General features: G+C 38.7%; 1 protein-coding gene and 1 long non-coding RNA gene across 5 annotated transcripts in view; one reads left to right on the top strand and one right to left on the bottom strand.

The window, feature by feature from the left end:
• The window catches only part of LOC138745980 (polyglutamylase complex subunit TTLL1-like), a 39,453-nt gene extending 20,424 nt beyond the window's left edge, over positions 1–19,029 (top strand). For 2 of the 4 annotated variants that reach the window (XM_069903616.1, XM_069903613.1), the window contains 7 exons: positions 5,867–6,047; positions 7,534–7,668; positions 10,429–10,537; positions 10,697–10,840; positions 15,935–16,021; positions 17,281–17,444; positions 18,166–19,029. In XM_069903616.1, coding sequence (XP_069759717.1) covers positions 5,867–6,047; positions 7,534–7,668; positions 10,429–10,537; positions 10,697–10,840; positions 15,935–16,021; positions 17,281–17,444; positions 18,166–18,292 — 947 coding nt within the window. In that variant the 3' untranslated portion in view covers positions 18,293–19,029. The remainder of the gene's footprint in view (positions 1–5,866; positions 6,048–7,533; positions 7,669–10,428; positions 10,538–10,696; positions 10,841–15,934; positions 16,022–17,280; positions 17,445–18,165) is intronic. The other 2 variants (XM_069903615.1, XM_069903614.1) reach the window with 1 other exon arrangement.
• On the bottom strand, positions 11,937–21,252 carry LOC138745984 (uncharacterized). Its single transcript, XR_011346640.1, has 3 exons — positions 21,045–21,252; positions 16,718–16,884; positions 11,937–12,126 (listed from the first exon to the last, which is right to left on the bottom strand). It is a non-coding gene; the product is annotated as an uncharacterized lncRNA (long non-coding RNA).
• Positions 21,253–21,257: the final 5 nt, after the last annotated feature.

Raw genomic sequence — 21,257 nt, forward strand, 5'->3', positions numbered from 1 at the left:
CAGCATTTGCGAGCTACCAATAAAGGAACTGGCACACAACAGAGCAAGTGATAGGACATCTTCTGATGCTGCTGTGGTCTTTCTCCACTGGGTGAAGGGTGTCAACATTTTCAACAATGAAGAACAGGCAATACTTTGTCTTGTGATGGAGAATAGAGATTAAAGAAATGCTTGTTTAACATCTCTGCACTTTATAGTATGTAATGAAGATACATTAGAAGAGACATATAGAGATTTAAAGAAACCATGTGAGCAAGTTTTTTCTTAATGAGACCAGAGAATGAGTTTAGAGTTGAGTATTCACTATCTCTACACCATCCCTTCCTATGACTGTCATATACCTCCTCAAGGGAATATTTCTGTGCAGATGGACCTTTACTTCTTTGTTTCTGCCCCATTGATTAAATATTTCAAGAGAAACTTTATAACAGTACATCTTTTAAAGCAGCACAAATTTTAACAGATGAAACTCAACATGTGAATAATTTGCATTGAATTTTATAACTGCTGTAAATCATTTGTTTTTTTTTTCCAAATTAACACAGTAGTCCCACAATACCTTCATTCAACATTATCATTTGCCTAACAGTTAAGATTTAGCAGGAGTGATTAAACATATTAAAGTTAAATTTACTTATGATTTTCATATTCTTTAGTTACAATTACCCAGATACTCAAATTACAACTTGTGGTTCACATCTTACCAATTGAAGATTTAGGAAAATCTGCACATTTTGTTTAAGTAATATTTTTATGTCACTTATCTGGTTTCATGAAGGACTTTATCCACAGTTTATGATACAGACATTTGATCTATAACCTTGAAAGAAAATATAGAGACAGATTGAAACTGTGGAGACCGACACCTTCCAGAACTGGAAGTAAACCAAAGTTAGAAATGATGTTGGATAAAAGTTATACTGGTAGGTTAATTAGCTACAGATGAGTACATGTCTTAATTAATTTTAGATCTTACTTAGAATTAGTTAATTAGGACAGATCTGTATGACAAATTTATAATATGGGGGACACAGTATGTTAGACCAGAGATTTTCAACCTGTAGAAATTTGTCTTAGGCATATTCTTTAATACAGTGGCTTATACGTTTTGTAGTCCATAGTTTTCTTGCTTGTTTTTATTAGTTTTAGTTCACTACTCCACAAACTTCTGAATCCCCAAAGTTAATTTAGTGAACTTGTTCTGTGTGTTCTCTACAGTTTTAATGTTCATTAAAAGAAACTCAAAACTATGCACATTATGCTAAATGTGAACTAATCATACAGTTAATGATTAATTAACTTAGTAATTCACATGATTCCTAGTTCTTATTAGAGAAAACAGCAAATGAAATACCAGAAATATTTATTCAGAAACTACAAAAACAACTCTAGAAAATGAAGAGCCCTGGCAATGTGCTTCACATATATTAGGTAGATTGCATCGTATTCTTTTGCGAAGGCAACATAGTTAGTGTCATGGATGGTGCCACGCTATTATAGCACCAGCAACCTGGGTTGGAATCTGGCACTTGATGTAAGAAGTTTGTATGTTCTTCCCTTAACTGTGTGGGTTTTCCTCGAGTGCTCCAGTTTCTTCCCACTCTCCAAAACAGGGGTTTCAGCCAGAATCGTCTTCTACTGCGCTAAAAATAAATAAATATACAGGGTATTGATAGTAATCCTTTTTTATTTTCCTATAATATTATACATTACAACAATTTTAATTTGCAGGATATTGAATGTTAATGAACAAAAGATTTCTTCAGTTTTAATTAAAGAAAAAGTCAAACAATTGATTTTCTCTTCCTATGAAATCAATTACTGTAAATATTCGTGTATAATGCGTTCCGTGTATAATGCGACCCCCTCCCTCATTTTTGAGGGGAAAAAGGGAAAAATTTTTACCCCCATGTATAATACGACCTCCCCTCCCCTCACCCGCCTGAGTCGCACTGGCGTCTCTCCGCTTGCCCACGCGCCCGCCTGGCCTCCTGAGTCATGCTGCCGACTATCGCTCACCCGGCCGGCCGCCTGAGTTGCACTGCTAACTACTGTTCACCACCTGTCTGCAGAAAAATATTTTTTTAAATTTACTCTCATGTATAATGCGACACCCCCCCCATTTTTTTTTTTGTAATTCTTTATATGAACTATATCAACCAATATATTTACAGGTGCATCTCTTTAAATATTCACAGTAACATTTTCTTTATTTTTCCTCCCATCCCTCCCTTCCCCCTTTCCACCCCCCTCCAAAAACAGTAAATATTGGACATATAAAATACAGTAAAACAATATCTTTATACAAAAGGAATACAAACAAAAAAGACATCATCTACTTAATCGCATTAAATCTGATCGTGTTTATCTTCTTATCATTTTAGGTGGTGGTGGTCTGAGGCCTGCTCTCTCTGTTATGTTCCATATATGGTTCCCAGGTTTTCCCAATCATTATAACTTTGTCTTTTAAATTATATGAGATTTTTTTTTCCCAATGGGATACACTTAAACTTGGTTATATATTCCATTAATGTTTATAGTCATATAGTCCAACATGGCCATCTTATATCTTTATTTTCACTTCTTTTCCGCCTCTTCACCACCTCAATCCCCTTTTTATCTATTACTGTTTTGTAAGTTTTCCTTTTTAATCTCAATATATGACAATGCACTTAAGACATGAAATATCCCAACAATCCCCACAAGCAATAACCCTTTAACCCCAAATGAACCTCCCCTCCTTGAATCGCCTCCTGTCCCTTGGCGGCAACCACAACTCCCCTTTCCATTCGATTTGCGAACTGACTCACAAGCTTCCACCGATTTTGCAATGACCCTTATTCTCCCACCCCCAGAGAACACTATTTTCCTATACTTATAACAAAGCTCCCTCTTTTTTCTTCCTTCTTCCCCTTCTCTTATCCATCTTTAAATCTTTATATATACACATTATCTTTACTTTATATTTATTACATACTTTTGTATATTTTCTTCCCGGTCATCCTTCTTGTCATTCCTCCTCCTCTCTTCTCCTGCCCTGCAAATGTTCAACAAATTCTTGGGCTTTCTTTGGGTCCTAGAACAGTCTATTCCGTTCCCCAGGAATGAATACTTTGAGTACCGCTGGATGTCTTAAGATAAAGTTATACCCTTTCTTCCATAAGATCATTTTCGCTGTGTTGAATTCCTTCCTCTTCTTTAAAAGTTCGAAGATTATGTCCGAGTAAAAAAAATATTTTTTGTCCCTTATATTTCATTGGCTTATTGTCTTCTCTAACCTCCTTTCTTGCCTTCCAGTATGTTTTCTCTTGTCGTATTTCTTAGAAATTTTACCAATATGGATCTCTGTTTTTGATGTGGTGGTGGTTTTGGTACTAGTGCTCTATGCGCCCTTTCGATTTCTATTTCTTCATGTGAGTCTGTTATTCCCAGCACCTTTTGGATCCATCCTTTTATAAATTCCTTCATATCTGACCCTTCTTTGCCTTCTTTCAGGCCCACTATTTTTATGTTGTTTCATCTACTGTAGTTTTCCAATACGTCAATTTTTTTGTGACAATAAATCTTGTGTCTCTTTAATTTTTTTTTTGCTCTCTTCCAACTTCCCTCTTAAATCATTTATCTCCATTTCTACAGCAGCTTCTCATTCCTCCACATTTTCTACTCTTTTCTCTATTTCAATCATGACCAACTCTAAGCTTTGCATTCTGTCTTTAGCTCTTTTGATTTTTCTTTAGATTGAACTAAATTCTAATGATAGCCATTCTTTTAATGACCTCATTTGTTCTTCGAAAAAGGCTTTATCTAAACTTTGTCCTTCTATTTTACCTTCTTTCCTTTGAAATTCTTGGTCTTCTTCCTCCTTTTCTTCTGTGTCTGTATGTATATCTGTGTCATCTTCTTCTCTTCTCTGTATCTTTGTATCTTCATCCTTCTCTGGGGAGCTGCTTCTGTATCCTTGGTGGGCCTCCAGCTGGTGTGTCTCCTGTTGTTGGGCCTCCTGCCGCAGGTCGTCCCCCTGCCGGTCGCCCCGTTGTCGCTCATCTCTTCCCGCCCTTTGTTCTCTTTCTCGCCATTCTTCTTTTCTTCTTTCTTCTGTACTTCCCCCAGCCGAATGCCTTGATACTGGGTGTCTCTCAGCTGGCCGTTCCGCAGCTGGCCACTCCTCAGCTGAGTCTCCCTCCCATCAGCGTTAACCTTTTCTTTCACTTGCGCACTACACATGCGCAACTCTTTGCGCACGCGCAGTTGCGTACCTCTTCTTGGCTCTGAGAGCCATTTTTTAAGTCCGCCGGTCGGGAGGACACCGCTCCTCTGGGAACTCACCAACATCGGAGATCGGCTGCTCCTCTCCACGGTGGCTCTCTGCTCCGACGTGCAGGTAAGGTCTTCTTCTTTCTTCTCCAGTGATTTTCCTTCTTCCCTTTTCTCTGTTATTCTTACTTTTTCTCTTTTTGGCACCATCTTCTGTCTCTTCTCTGTAACTTTATCTTTCTCTTCCTGTATTTTATGTTTATTGCACCCCCCCACCCTATTTTTGAGGGGAATTTTTTTTCGCATCATACACGAATATTTATGGTATACATTTTACTGCTATCTTAGTTGATAACAAACAACTTTGCCTCCTTAAGGCAGACAATAGACTGGAACATGGATCTTTCATACATTGCAGATTATTCATGGAACTACTGTAGCTTTATGCCATCTGTCAATTAAAAAATTGCTCCACCTAAAATCTACTGTACTTTATTGTAAAGATAGCCCTAAGTTAAGCAAGCAGAGAGATATTAATAGGTTGTGGATAGGTTAAAAAAATATGGCAAATGGTATATAATATAGGGGTGTTCATTTTGAACAAAAGTATAGAGTATAATTTCATGGAGAAAAACTGCAGAGAGCTGCAGCACAAAGGGATTTAGTGGTCCTTGAAAAACAGAATGCTTGCTCATATGTTCACCAGATCACATTGGCATTTACTTCAGGGGCTTGTATTATAAGTGCCAGGGAAGTCTTACTGCATTTGCACAAGGGACGAGACCTCATCTGGATTATTCCATAGAGTTTTGATAGTTTCCATTTTAAGGAAAAATATCATTACATTGGTAAGAGTTCAAAGAAAGTTAATTGATATGGGATGAACCCAATGCCCTGTGAGGAAAAGTTAAATAAAACTACAGTAGTATCCAGTACCTTGCACCTATGCGATTGGTAGATGATTTGCCGGTTGTTTGAGATTATATGTGGCGTGATTGGGAAACTAACCACTGGGTGGCGCCAATGTAAAAATTTTCATGTCTTTTATCTATTTATTTTCTGCAAGATTTTTGCCAGTTGCTTGAATTCTGGATAATGGAGATTTTACTGTATATAGAATAGTCTAGATATTTTTTGGGGGGGGGGGTTAAAAGAATGAGAGATGATTAATTGGGAACTAAACAGGATAAATGCAGTGGGTATGTTTTCAGAAATGGAGGGCATGGTCTTTGAATAAGGGGCTGATATGTGGATGAATTTCTTCTCTCACAAGGTTGTGTACTCTGTAGGGCAGAGTACATGTGTATATTTAAAGCGGAGATAGAAAGATTTATAAGGGAGTGAAGGGTTACGGGGAAAAAGCAAAAGTGTTGGCAAGGAGATTGTCAGATCAACAACAATCCTACTGGATGGCAGAGCAAGCTTGAGAGCTTATATAGCCAACTTATGGTTGTGATTTTAGGACTGTCTATGATGCTTGGGGCCAACAGCCGCAAAACTTTCACCCAATAAGATTGACAGTATTCTACAAAAGTTGGAAGTGATAAATGTGATGTAATTTTAATTGAACTACAAATTGGATTCCTCAAAGATTTTCATTTTGTTTATGAAGATTTTATTCCAGTCACGTTTATGCTGCCAGCAGACTATAATCTGTTTGTGGAAGAATTTAGAAGAACTCCCTGTAGCACTTGGATCATGAAGCCTTGTGGGAAGGCTCAGGGGAAAGGAATATTTCTTATCAACAAGCTCTCACAAATCAAGAAATGGTCTCGTGACAATAAATCCTCCAAGTGAGTACAGAATTTCTTCTTTACTATGTCTTTATTAGTAGGAATGCATGGATCAATGCACTTCAATAGATTACGAATGCTGCAGAAGCAACCAAAGTAAATTTACTGGCTCCATAGGTTCTTCAAAGACTATAGTGACCAGCTCTGCATGAAGATGAGAGCATTTTATAATTAGGTACAATAGTTAAACTGAATTTGATAATGGCATGGTATCACCTTCTTCCTGGACCATCCCTTGGAATTGTCAAGACAGTGAGCCAATATCTATTGTAGTTAAATCACTAGCTTAATTAATATTCAAAGGCCTAGTCCAGCCATTCTCCACATTTTTTAGCTATAGCCCCCTTAACCACACTGCTGAAAGTTTATGGGGGTCCCATTCCTTGTCAAGCAGTTGTTAGTTTCTTCCATACTTCTCTTCTACCGACTACATTTTTTTTCTGAAAAAAAAAATTTATGATTTCAGTGCACAGCCTCTCTTGAGAGTGGTTGGCCTTGACAATAGAGTTATTGATGTGAGTTCAAATCCCACCTCTACATCTTAAAAAATTCAATTAATGCAAATAAACAAGCCTGCAATACTCATGATAACATTAAATTTTGTGAATTAGCATAAAAACCCCATCTAATTTAGTGATATATCATTCTGGGAATGAATTTTACTGTCCTTTGTAGTGACCGGAATATAATTTGATACCTATCACAATGTGGTTTGCTCTTAATCAATGTTAAAATGGGTCAGCAGCAAATTTGGGAAAAATGTCAGGAGCACTCACAGTTGAATAAAAATAAAAGTCCATATTTAGCCTTTGTGAGGATACAAGCTATGTATATTTGCGGTTCATGTTACAATTTGCCTGAAATGCCTAATACAACTGCAGTTTGGTTTTATTTTGTTCCCTCCGCCATGTCACACTAAACTTATTTCAGTTCCACCCCCAAAAGAAATAAATTCAGAGAAAAGAACAGTTGAAGGGGCCAATCAAATAAAAAGAGTTTCTGACCTTGGAAAATGTTTCCCAGTTTACCTTCTCAAAAACACTAATAGTTTTGAAGCAGTCAGATTTATCATAATTTGCATTGTTCTTATGGTTGAAGCCCCTATTTTTCCTGCAGCTAAAGGCATTCAACCCTGATCGCAAAAGAGAAAATCTCTTCCAGATCTGACATCCTTTAAGTGGAATATCCAAAGTAGAGCACAATGGCTCTGATAGAGAGCATACCAGTAACTTAGTGGCAGTAGTTTGGCTCTAAATGCAGCAATTTGCCTCTGGATTTTGTGAAACTAACATATGTAACTACCTTAAAGAGCAACAATTGGATAAAAAAAAAATTAGGTGTACATCCCAAGAGTCTATTGGATCTCGATGAAGACATGTACTTATCTTTTGCCCCTCTCTGTAATTATGTTATACGTCCTCTGAACATCATGTAAGGCCCATTGCCAGCCTAAAGATTCCAGTACTGATTATAATTCCTTTTTCAGTTATGTGACATCCTCTTCCAAGGAAACGTATGTCATTTCCCTCTACATAGACGGCCCACTTCTAATTGCTGGGAAAAAGTTTGATCTTCGATTTTATGTGCTAGTGACTTCATTTCGTCCATTAAAGTGTTATTTGTAAGTACAATACATTTCAACATTTTATCTCTTTATTTTCAGTTAGTAATACTGAATATTAGAGAGTTTGAACATACTGTTGGAAGTTAAGAATGAGAGCAGCAGACATCTAACACTGAAGAGGCAGAAGTAATCTTGGGTATGGAAAATGCTGGGTCATTCTAACTCTATGCCATCCTATCACTGGCAAAAACCAAGATAAGTTCAGAAATTTAACCTTAATGTAGACCTCTTACAGACCAGAAAGGGCAAGAGTATTCCCTGGGCTCTACAAGGATTCCTTGCGTCTCAATAACCTGCCCTTTTCAGTTTCAGATTTATTGTGGGAGTACATACATGGCATCACATACAACCCTGAGATTCCTTTTCCTGTGGGCAAGGCAGAATTACCCCTCTTTGCTAGTGCAAAAAAGAACTATACTCAATGTAAACATCTAAGTCAAGTTTATTGTCATCTGATTGTACAGTACAACCTGATGAAACACCGTCCTCCAGTCATCGGTGCAAAACACAGACACACACCCAGACATAACACGCATACAAAGAATACATATGCAGGACAAGTATTTCATCTATACAAATAAATATTGTTTCATGAATATGAGTCTCCGATGGTTAGTGTGGAAAATTTCCTTTGGACGTTCAGCACTCTCACTGCCGATGGAAAGAAGCTGTTCCTCAGCCTGTTGGTGCTAGTCTGACACTCCTGCAACTTTTTTCCCCCAAAAATAGAGAAGTGTGAACAAACTGTCTGTGCAATAGAGAGTGAAATCAATCAATAGCATGCAAGAGTAAGAGTTCTTAAATGAGTCCCTGATTGAGTTTGTTGTTGAGGAGTCTGATGGTGGAGGGTAGGAGCTGTTCCTGAACCTGGTGGTGCAAATTTTATGGCACCTATATCTCTTTCCTGATGGTAGCAGTGAGAACAGAGCATTTGTTGGGTGGTGTGAGCCTTTGATGATTGCTACTTCTCTCTGACGGCAGATGTTTCCTGTAGATGATCTTGATGGTGGGGAGGTTTGGCCTGTGATGTCCTGGGCCGTGTCCACTACCTTTTGTAGGGCTTTTCACCCAAGGTTATTGGTGTCCCCATACCAGACCATGTTGCAGCTGCAGCACACCTTCTATCACATATCTGTAGAAATTTGCCAGGGTTTCTGTCATACCAAGCCTCCACAAAATCCTGAGCAAGTTGATGCCCTGATGAGCTTTCTTCATGATGCCATTAGTGTATTGGCTCCAGGAAAGATCGTCTCAGATAATGACCTCCAAGAACTTAAATTTGCTCACCCTATCTACCTCTGATCCCCAATGATCACTGGATTGTACACCTCTGGTTTTCCCTTCCTGAAGTCAACAATCGGCTCCTGGGTTTTGGTGACATTGGGTGCAAGGTTGTTGTTGGTTCACCATTCAGCCAAGTTTTCAATCTCTATCTTGTATGCTGACTTATCACCCCTTTTTATACAACCCACAACTGTGGTATTGCCAGTGAATTTGTAGAAGGTGTTGTTGTCATAATGAGCCACACAGTCAGAGGTGTATAGCGAGTAGAGCAGGGGACTAAGAACACAACCCTGTGGTGCTCTGGTACTGATGGAGATTGTGGAGGAGATGTTCTTTCCAATCTTCACTGACTATGGTCTGGAGATTAGAAAATCAAAGATCCAATTCCCCAGTGGGGTGTTGAGAGTCTCGGGTCTTGGAGTTTCCTTTTTCAGTTTTGTTGCGATGATGGTGCTGAATGCTGAACTGTAGGGTAGGTGTTCCAGCGCTTTGTGTAGAGCCAGTGAGATGGCATCCGCCATAAGCCTGTTGCTATGATCATTGAATTGGAATAGATCCACGTCGCCACTCGTACAGGAAGTGATGAACTTCAACATCAGCCTTTCAGAACATTTCATTACTGTTGATGTAAGTACCATTGGTCAATAGTAATTTAGACAGGTTACCAGACTCATTTTGGGCACCAGTACGATTAATACCTGTTTGAAACAGGTGGAGACTATGCTCTGCTGGAATGAGATGTTTTGAACACATTGGTAAGTTGGTCAGCACAGATTTTAATACTTGGCCAGGTATTCCATCTGGACCGGATGCTTTCCTCGGATTTACTCTTCTGAAGGCAGCTTGCTCATCGTCCTCAGATACAGACAGGAGAGGATCATCAGGGGACATGGGGGTGGTGTGCAGTGTTGGTTCTTCCTTGTTCTTTTGGTTGAATTGGGCAGAGAAGGCATTGGGTTTATGTGGGAGTGAAGATCCAATTGCACCGGATCTGGTTTTGTAGCAGGTAATGTCAGGCTCCTTGACCCCAAGTGGTGTTAGCTCTTCCCTTCTAATATATTTCCTATGGTGATCTTCCCATCATGTTTGGGCAGGAGACAGAACTTTAAAAAAATAAATTGGGTCCAGCAGTTAAATTGTATGATTCTTATTTTCTGAGCTTTCCACCTCATTCCCACATTATGTTAAGATTGACTCCTACCTAATTCTCACACAACTGAAAAATCCTTCACGGGTCACTTTAGCTACTCCACTATTTATTGAGGAAGCTGAATATGAATAGAGCCCCAAGGCTATTCTATTTAATTTATTTTCCCATCATTATCTCTCTATGAAATTAAGTATATAAGTCCTGGTATTTCATTGTAATTGTCCAATTCCTTTGTATGCAACTCTTTTCTGTAATTGACATTAAAATCAATGACTCATTTTTGGATTGAAAACAAAGACTTCATAAAACATTTTTTGTTATAGGTATAAGTTGGGCTTCTGCCGGTTCTGTACAGTGAAATACAGTCAAAATACCAATGAACTGGACAATGTGTTTGTGCATCTTACAAATGTTGCCATACAAAAACATGGGGTAAGGCCTGGTTAAAACAGAGGATTCACTGTGTTAGCCATCTAGGAGTACAATTGTTTAATTAAGATCAATTACCAATTGTGAACAATTTAGTAACAAAATTCTTATTTATTTTGAACTATTTTGAGCACCAATGGAAAACTTAAAATACTTTTGAAGGATGACTACAATCCCATTCATGGTGGAAAGTGGACTGTGGCAAATTTGAAACTCTACTTGGAGAGCACACGAGGAAAGGAAATCACTGATAAACTGTTTGATGAGATTCATTGGATGATGGTACATTCCCTCAAAGCTGTAGCCGTGAGTATAACTGATATTTAAGTACTATTCAAAAGTCGAATAAGATAGCTGTAAAGTGAAAATATTGAAAAGGATATTTGGCACATAACTAAATCTCAAAGAAACTTTAGACACCCACCACCCAATTCAATTTTATTTATTCACTTGATAACTGCTTGGAGGAAAATATATTGGTGATGGTGTTGTCTTATGCCTGAAGCCGCTTTTGTTCTTGGCAATGGAGCTTTGAGGTGTTATCAGAGTAGCCTCCTGGTGCACTGTAGCCATTGTGCACCTGTGGTGCAGAGAATGAATGTTTAGGGTGATGGATGGCATATCAAGTGAAGGAGATAGTGTTAATAGGGCAGTTTCAATCAGATTGGATTTTAAAATTAAAAATAAAATCTGAATCCAGCCTGTCAAATTCTGGTTTTAGTTTTCTCTCTCTCTCTCTCTCTCTCTCTCTCTCTCTCTCTCTCTCTCTCTCTCTCTCTCTCTCTCTCTCGCTCTCCCCCTCCCCACCCCTTTTCCCTCTGTCTTCTTTCACAGAGCCAAAGTTTATTCTCACCTTTCCTCTTATCATTCTTCCACCTTTTTTCTCTAGTCTTTAATTAAGATGTCTGCCTGCTTTTTGCTTCTACTGTACCTTGAAGAGGGCTCAGACCTGAAATGTTATATATCTTTACCTCCTTTGGATGCTGTGAGACCTGCTGAGTTCCTCCAGCATTTCTATGTGTTTTTCATTTCCTGGGATGGTTTAGCCATATGAATACCATACGAAGACTTAGTGCCTCAGACAAGCAAATGAAATCTGATAAATACAGATGCTGGAATAAATTGGAAATAAAAGCAGAAATGCAGGAAACACTCAACTGGTTAGGCAGCATCTGCAGAAAGAGAAACAATTAATATTTCAGATCAAAACACTTCCGCAGAACTGGGAAAGAGAAAAAAAATACAAGTACAGTAAACAAAAAGGCTTTAAGCACCCAAATTAGAAAGATTTTGAGAAATTGTACAAGTGTTTGGTCGGACCAAGTATAGATGATCACATTCTTTTATTTGTCTTTTTAGCTGAAGTAGGTGACACACCATCAACAATCACAAGAGACTGAAGTTGTGAAAATGATAGTCTTTTATTAACTATAGACTGGAACAGCCATCAACCTCATTGACTGATCAAGGTGGAGTGGAATGGGAAGCATGCAAAGAGCTATAGGCAGGATCAGTCTCGGGAGGCATCTTCAGCTGGCAGCAGTTATAGCATATCAGTGGACCACATTCACTTCTCCTTTTTGAGAAGAGGCCTATGGGGTGAGAAAAAAGGAAGATGAAACAATAAAATATATACATTTTACAGTCTGTTGGGGGGGGTCTCCTTTGCTGCAGCAAACGACGTGGTTCTGGTTGGGGTGCTGCCATAGCATCCTGAGTAGTTTGTGAGGTTGGCCTGTCATCATTGTTCACAGTTCATCTAGGGGGGGAGGGGGAGGAGGGGGTAAGGGAGTGTGGTGTTGGTGCATCATGGGTGACAACAGTAGCCATGGGTGGAGAGTGGTCAGCCGCAGGTTCAGGGACCCTTAAGGTAGAAGTGGGGGTGGGGGTGTCTGTTGGTGGTCAGTAGTGTTTGGAGGGGGCATCTGATGGTGCCAGATCCCGGATCAAGACCATGTCCTCGTGCCCATTAGGGAAGACAATGTAGGCATACTGGGGTTTATCGTGGTGGAGATGGACCCTCTCAATCAGTGGATCAGTTTTAGATTTCCTGGCATGCTTCCAAAGTAGAACCAGTTCTGGGGAGGTAAGCCAGGTGGGCAGCATAGTCCCTGATGCAGACTTCCTAGGGAAAGCAAACATCGGTTCATGAGGTGTGTTGTTAGTGGCCATACATAAAAGTATGGAGTGGAGTGCGTCTGGGAGGAATTCTTGCCATTGGGAGATGGGGTGGCCATGTGACTTCAGTGCCAGGAGGATGGTTTTCCAGACCACGGCATTCTCCGTTTCCACTATAAAGATTTATTGATGCTTCTTTATATGGAGTTGGTAGACCAGGCAATGGAGACCCATACCCTCCCAGAATCTTTTTCAACAGCAATCATTACACCGATCCTTAAAAAAGACAAAGATCTGCTAACACCATATTCTTATAGACCCATTTCACTGTTAAACACAGACTATAAGATATTTGCCAAAATCCCTGGCAAATAGATTGGTGGAACATTTGCCAAAACTAATAAATAAAGATCAAGCAGGCTTTTTAAAAAAAAGACAGACAGGAGATAACATTCGCAGGCTTTTGAGTATAATGCATCTGACACAAACCAGAAATGAGAGAGGTTTAGCTGTGGCCCTGGATGCAAGGAAAATGCATTTGACAGATTGGAATGGAACTTCTTATTCAAAGTGTTAGAAAAGTTGGGGTTAGGGCCAACTTTTATAAATTAGGTAAGGGTGCTATAGCATGAGTCCAACGCTAAAGCTGTGAACATTGGGACAAATTTCTCCAGCTTTCCCACTAACAAGAGCAAGTAGACCAGGGTGCCCACTATCTCCAGCCCTGTTCATACTAGCCATGGAGCCATTAGACAAAGCCATTTGCCAGGATCCATACATTAAGGGTTTTAGAGCAGGCCAGGAAGAACGTAAACTCAGTTTATTTGCCAATGACATACTGATATATCTGAGAGACTCACTGTCCAAGCTGCGCTCTACTCTGGAGGACTATTGAGATATCTCTGGCTTTAAGGCTAACTGGGACAAGAGCGAAGCCATGCCACTTACCAAGGGGGATTAGAATTAATAACAAGAAAACAGTAATCTAAAGTGGCCACAAAATGGGATCAAGTTCCAAGGAGTCAGAATAGACAATAACTTGAATAATTTATATAAACTAAATTATATCCCCTTGCTTTGGAGAATTGAGGAGGACTTAAATAGGTGGATGTTCCTGTCCATAATTTTAGTGGGCAGGGTCAATTTTGTTAAAATGAATGTGTTGCCCATGGCATTGTCTCAGAAATTCTTCCAAAATTTTCTCTCACAAATAAGGAGATTTCTATGGTATGGAAAGGTGGTCAAGGTCACTATGGAAAAATTGACCTGGAATTACAGTCTGGGTGGATTACAAATACCAGACTCCAAAAATACTATTGGGCAGCCCAGTTGAGATGCATCGCCTACTCTTTGAAGGGGGAGGTGCACCATCCTAAGCACAAATTGTCCTGCACAGGGTAGATGAGAAGGTAGCAGAGAACTTTATTTTTAAATGGCACGCTAAATTGTTATCTGGGAAAACAGTCAGCCCTATACTAAAATAAATGATAATTTAGAATAAAATTAACTAATATCTAGGAATCAAAGTCGAGTTGTCCCCAAAAATACCCCTGACTACAAATAGATTAATATCATTGATGTAGCTAACATGATCCTGGATGCTTGGTGGTGCGTAGAGGACTGTTATGAGTGGGGGAACCTCATGTTGTTTGAACAACTCAGGCATAAGTATGATTTATCAAATAAGACATTCCAATGCTACCTTCAGATAAGATCTTTTCTGAAGGACAAATTAGGTCCATCTATGGCCCTAACAGTGTGCAGTGACAAGAGACCATGATTTGAAGAGGGATCACGTGGAGGTTCATCTCAGTAATGTATTTCTTGCTCCAAGTGGAAGGACCTAACCAGGCCTTCTCAAATCAAGGCAGAGGTGGGAAACTGACCTACGGATAAAGATTGATGAGCAGTTCTGACCAGCATAACTGCAAACATTAATGCGTGGTGGAGCTGGTACAATACTACTTTCTACACCAGCTGTACCTGACACTGCAAAAATTGAACAGATCTAAACCAGAATTATCAGACCAATGCTTTAGATGTGGCATTGAGACAGGAACCTTTGTGCACACGACCTGGATATGTCTCAAGGTGAGACCCTTTTGGGTGGAACTAAGTCAAGTCCTAGGAAAAATTATAGGTAAAGAATTCTCACAGGACCCTGAGTTGTTCCTGTTGGGAAACATAATGGAAATGAGCCTTACAATGAATCTGCCCAAATTTCAAATCCAATTCGTAATGATCGCATTTACATTGGCCAGGAAGTTCATAGCGGTTACCTGGAAATCTGACTCCTGCCTGAGCATTACACGCTGGAACACAGTAAAATAAAGCTGTGTTCCCCCAGAGAAAATTACTTACAACCTTTTTTAAAATTTGGCAGCCATACTTAAATTCCATAGGAGCATGATTACAGTGTGGACCATCGCACCTCATTGCCCTACCTTACCCGTCTATCCCTCAGTCGGTGGGGGGTCCATCCCATCCCAACAAGGAAAAGTCAAGAAAAGAAAACAACCTGAGCACTACAAGCCCATAAAACTCTGATATATGTCTTATACCTTTATTGTGTATGTCTTGAATGTTGTGTGTTATTGTGGTTAGTTAAGTGTTAAATGTTGAGGGTGGGAGGTGGAGAGGGAGGGGACATAAAAAGAGTTTGAACTCTGCAGAAAACCTTGTATAAAATGGATAATTGTAAATTGTAGTCAATGCTGATATTGTTAACATTGAAATTGATAATGTTGATAACTGAGTTTAAGTTTGGAAAATCATAAATAAAATAATGAAAAAAAAGGATGTGGGTAATATCTTAGCTGTTATGGTCTATTATATTAATGTTTTAATAATATTTTAGTTTTGCATGTTCTAATTGCATGTTTTCGAGTCTTGTGCATATGGGGATACATTACTGTGCCTTGTCCATAATTTTGAGGCCTTGTTTCATCTCAAAACCATAACATGAATGTAATTAATGACAGAAAACCATCAGCAGTAAAAAAATCATTTGCATGAATAAATGTATGACATCTTGATATGTATTTTTTTATATATTAGTAATGTTTAACAAAAAAATTCAATAGTTATTAAATGCTTTTTATTGCTAAAGAACATTGCTTATTTCTAATTGAAAGGATTGTGAAGTCTCTGGTATAATGAGGATTGAATGTCTGCTTAATGAGCATTTGTAAAGTCAAAAATAAATAATCTTCTGTTTGAATTCATACAATAAATGTTTCTTCATCATTCTTGCAGATTTTAAATAAAACTTCTCTTTTGCAGCCAGTAATGACGAATGACAAACACTGCTTTGAATGTTATGGATATGACATTATCATTGATAACAAATTAAAGCCTTGGCTCATTGAGGTAATTACACTGAATAAGTGATAATTGAGATTTACCTAACTGCTACTGTTTATTCACTTTTAGATGAAAAGTATAGTAATATAGAATTATATATAATAGAATAAATAAAACCTGGCTTTATTCCACTATTGGAACTAGAGTAAATGACACCCAGTTGTGATGTGCCCCTAATCCTATTGGAGCATCTGATTCACCTTTTATGGCACTATCAATTAGACCCAACACACCAGAAGTCAAGATTAATAGACTTTAATCGCTATAAACTCACAGCCATTTCTTGCATGCCGTTGGCCCAATTCCAAGGCAGTAAAAATGGAGGGGATTGGGCAGTAACACCTTTATTAGGGATCCTGAAGGGGAGGAGCTACACTATCAAGGGCGGGCCACCAGTACAATGCATGTATTACAGTGTTCCACCATATTCACCCCTTCTCTTGAAACAAAGTCCTGCAGGGTGAAGTGTCAGAGTCCATTTCAGAGTATATTTGCAGGTTCAGCCTGTCCAGTGGTTTTGTTCATCAAAATAACCGTCGCAGTGCTGGCTGTTGACTCTTGGGCAGTTCTCTGTGTGACGGGCTGCTTTACAGCTTGACAGGAATAATGAATGGGCTTGGATTGGGGGGGTGGGGTGGTGGGGTGGGCGGTGTAGGTTGGGATTGGGGTGGTGCAACTAGTTCCAACGGTGGGGACAGATACCTCAATGTCCATGGTGGATCTTGCTCATTGATGTGGGCTGCTCTGGTCCAGAATGATAAACACCAATGTCAGTTCATTGTCCGACTCACTGCTGCTGTATGTATGCCTTGGCGACCTCCAAGATGTCCGCCCCAAAGATGACTGCCCCCATGGTTCACATGCGGTCACTGTTGAAATGAAGCCGGAAATTATGCTTTATATATCTTGTCCAGTATGGAAAATTTTAAAAGTAATTTAGGTTTATACTTGATGAAGTTTAATGAAAAAATAGGTTTTCAGAGGTGACATTTATTATTGAAATATTGAACTGAGTTACTGTCTAACTGCTCAGATGAGTATAAAAAGTCTGTTGGCCATTATAAAGAAAAGGACATTATTACTTCTAAAGAAGTGACTAAAGTGACTGAGTTCATACACAAATCATTTTAAAACTCCTTTTTAAGTTAAAGAGAAGATTTTACTAACTGAGATCATTAAAATGTTTCAAATAACAGTATTTTCCTTCAGAAGTCCATTTGTTTTGATTATTTTCATTTTGGTAAAATCTTTTGTAATCCATGTAGGTAAATGCTTCTCCTTCATTGGCATCCAGCACTGCTAATGACCGAATCATGAAGTATAATCTCATCAATGACACGTTGAACATTGTAGTACCTAATGGTGATATCTCAGCTTGGAAGTTCCACAGAACTCCTGGAAAAGATGCTCTTGGAAATTACCTTATCCTGTAAGTTGTGCTAAACTCTGATTTTTCCAATTTAAAACAAATTACAAAATAAATATTGTCTAAAGAATTTCCAGAGAAATTACTAAGTAATCTCCATTACATCCATAGAGATATAGCATGAAAATAAATCCATTTATTCTTTATTCTCCATTCTCTATATATGACAAAAGAATTGCCTAGCTTTGAAGATATTATGGGAATGTTCACATAAAATAAACTTTCTATATGATGCAAATATTTGACTTTTTAAAATATTGTGTAGATAATATAGTACAGTTTCCCTTGGCACTTTGCAGGAACATTACCAAGCTTTACCAAACAAAAAAAATATATATAATGGTAGATGAGCAAAACTGGAGAAAAGGGTTTTATGAAACATTTTTTAGACCTGCAAAAACACAACAGAAACACAAGTATGTCTTCGACTGTCCCCATCTTCCCAGAGTGGGATAGAAACAGGCCGCTCCAATGTTTTGTTAAAGATATTAACCCTACACATTACTGAGTGGCTTTTGAAGATCCAAGGCTTTCAATTTATATAGATTTATCTTCTGGTGATAATTCAGAATTGCAGCCAATAATGGGATCTATTGCACATAATCACATTATTCCCAAAGCAAATTTTAAAAAAATATAAAATCAATGCTGAATCCTCACCTAAATAAATAGCTGTTTTAGACTTTGAACATAAGAAATTCCTTGTTTTATGCTTCATTGTCAGCTATGATGAAGAATTAGCACTGAATGATGGAGCTGTCTGTGAAATGAAAAATCGCCTGGGTCAGTCTGGTTCAAAAGGTGGAAGAGCAACATATTTTGGACGACCTATCATCACAACTTGGAAATGATGTCTAAATGAAAAAGAAACCTTTGATGGCAGCAGCTGAACTAAAACATTGCTGTTCACACCCATGAGCAAATTGTTCTGGCTACCTAATAAATGACAAAGAAAAAAGTTGTTGTTGGCAGTTTGCTTTTTATTATTGGTTTGAAGAAAATGGGCCAAACATTACAGGGACACAGTTCCCTTTAAGATGCACACTGTTTGAATTATATTCTGTGTATATTCCTCTGCAGAGAACTTCATATAAGGTCCAGAGTCAACCATTTTTTTTATCCTGAGCTTCATGTGAAGCACTTGCCATAATCCCAAAATTTGCAGGAATGACATAACTGGCAGGTAGGAGTAGAAATTGAGCAGGGAACTCTTGAATGACAGCTGCTTGAGTTTAACATTCAGGATTAAGGTTCTTCATTTCATCATTTATAACAACATTCTGATGAATAATAAATGTGGAGTAGACAAGACACATTGCAGAAGGAGGGAGGTTTTAAGAGTGGAGGACCATGAGAATGCAGTACAAGTTCCCATTCATTATTCCTGTCAGGCTGATGAGATAGAGGTGGAGAATATCCCAAAGTCATTTGTTGCAAAAAGTGTGAGGTTTTTTTTCTTCTCCAGAGCTTTTCATGATAGCCTGGAATTCAATATGTATGGGGCAATAGAAAAGGGATTATTATTATAAAGTTGGACTGTTGTAAAGGAACTAATATGGTAAATACTCACAAAATAATAATAATAATCATAATGTTCTTAAAACCCAAAATATCAATATTTATGATTGATCATTGTTTTCTAGAATGAATACTAAATGGATTAATTTATGTATTTCCTAATTCACTTCAGATTGTACAAAACAAATTGTCCAATTAGCTTTTAAAATTTGTAATAATGTTTTATATTGTGATTAGTAACAATGGCATGAATGACCACTTTTGTTAATAGAGCTAGGTTTATTTGTGAGCAAGATATAATTTTTTTTTGTTTTTTATACTAACATGACAACCCCAGAAGATGATTTTAATCAATCTCATTGTAGATCACTGGAATTATATATGTCACTGTTGCTAATCTTAAATGTCATTTAAGATTCTGTAATGCTACCATGATAATCAAATAGTCAATGTAATGGAATTGCTGGGAACAAATTAAAAGAATGTAAACTGCAGATGAATGACTAAGGAGAAAATCTGGCTTGACTTCAGTCTTTGAATTTTTTTGTGTTAAAGAAAATAGAATCTGATCAATAGAATCTGTGGCAAGGTTGCTATAGTGGTTAGTGCAATGCCTTTACAGCACAAGCAATTGGGACTGGGGTTTGAGTCCTGTGCTGTCCGTTAGGAGTTTGTACACTCTCCCCATTTCTGCATGGGCTTCCTCCTAGTTCTCCAGTTTCCTCCCACCATTCAAAACATACCAGGGCTGTAGATGAATTGGGTCGTATGGATTCATGGGCCAAAATGGCCTATTACCGTGAAAATGTCTAAATTTTTTTTTTTTTAAACTCTTAAATGAACTGTTGATTTCAGAGCAAAACAAACCATCTAGTGTTCTGTACTCATTGAAATAATCCTCACTAATCAATTTACTCATATTTTCTATTCAACAAATTGAAGAGAATAGAAAATAATGTAGATAGGAATGAATTCTGCCAGCTTGTACAGAAAGGCTGCAGGGGATAATGGAGGGATGTTTACAGCAGAAACCAGAGAAGTCCATGTTAACGCCATCTGCATGGAAGGTGCTCGGTTGTTCCTTCAACTTGCAGGTGGTCTCACAGTCTGGCAGTGCATGACATGTCAGCAAGGGGAAAGGACGGGGGGAATTGAACTGGGAGATTCACGCAACTGCGGTGGATAGAGCCGAGGTGCTCAACGAAGCGAGCACCTCCAGAGCCGGATCAGCTCTGATCAGGTTCGACAGGGTAGTTGACCAACTGTTTCTTCTTATTTCTTCACCAATATGCAAACCTCAAGAAACAATAGGAAGAGTGTGTAATGGAGGATTAAAACCATGTGCCCAGATGCTTTTTGCTTATGTGGAACTGACGACACTGGGTCCACACGCAGGTCACCTTACTTTTAGAACTAGCAGATGTAATTAAACTCAGCTATGGGGATTTCTCTGAAGATACACTTTGAAATGGAATTCCACTGTGAGGCCCAGGGAAAGCAGTTGTCAAATGCAACACTCTGAAATTGACGAATTGGTCACAACCTGTCTTGCTCGAGAAGTTTTAATAAGTCTTTGTATCTACGAGATAAACCAGGAAATCATAACATCCTGGTTCCATAATAACTAATCTTCTAAATTGTAGAATATAATGTTCAGTTCTGATTTTGACTGACAAATGTTAGAAGGAGTAGGCGCATGATTAATTGTTTTTGGGGTATATAAGCCTGTGGTCCTGCTGCTGAAGTTTAGACTCTCCGAGGGGTGGGAACACCCCTTGTCAAGAAGGAAGAACAGCCAGAGTCCGAGCAACGTCCCGGTCGGGGGAGGTGGAGAAGCTGCTACCAGCGCCCTGACAACCTACTACAAGTGTGCAGTCGTTGCCTCGCTTCGGCAGTTGGGACCAGTCCAAGCGTTGATAAGTATAGTTGGGAAGGGCTTGCGTATTGTAGTGTGAAATCAGCTTTTGAATTTGTAATAAACATTTGTATAAACTGAACTGCTCTCGGTGTGTGTGTCTATTTTCTTTCGGTAGCTCAAACACTGTGACCAATCTAAAACGAACAGAATGAGAGGTATAAGTTTACCCAAGACAGAGTGATCCAACCATGAACCACAGTGAAAATTGCAATCGTCCGAAGATCTTTACAAATCTGCCAGAAGCAAATAGTTTGGGAAATTAACAACTGACAAAGAATGGAAGAGAACATTGAATCTGCGATGACACAGGCGACATTAACATGTCCGCTGATGTTGCTGCATCGACAGTCCAGGGCTCTGCGCAGCTTGATGTCGTCAGT

Source organism: Narcine bancroftii, chromosome 11 (assembly GCF_036971445.1).
Source record: "Narcine bancroftii isolate sNarBan1 chromosome 11, sNarBan1.hap1, whole genome shotgun sequence".
In the NCBI taxonomy this organism is placed as follows: domain Eukaryota; kingdom Metazoa; phylum Chordata; class Chondrichthyes; order Torpediniformes; family Narcinidae; genus Narcine; species Narcine bancroftii.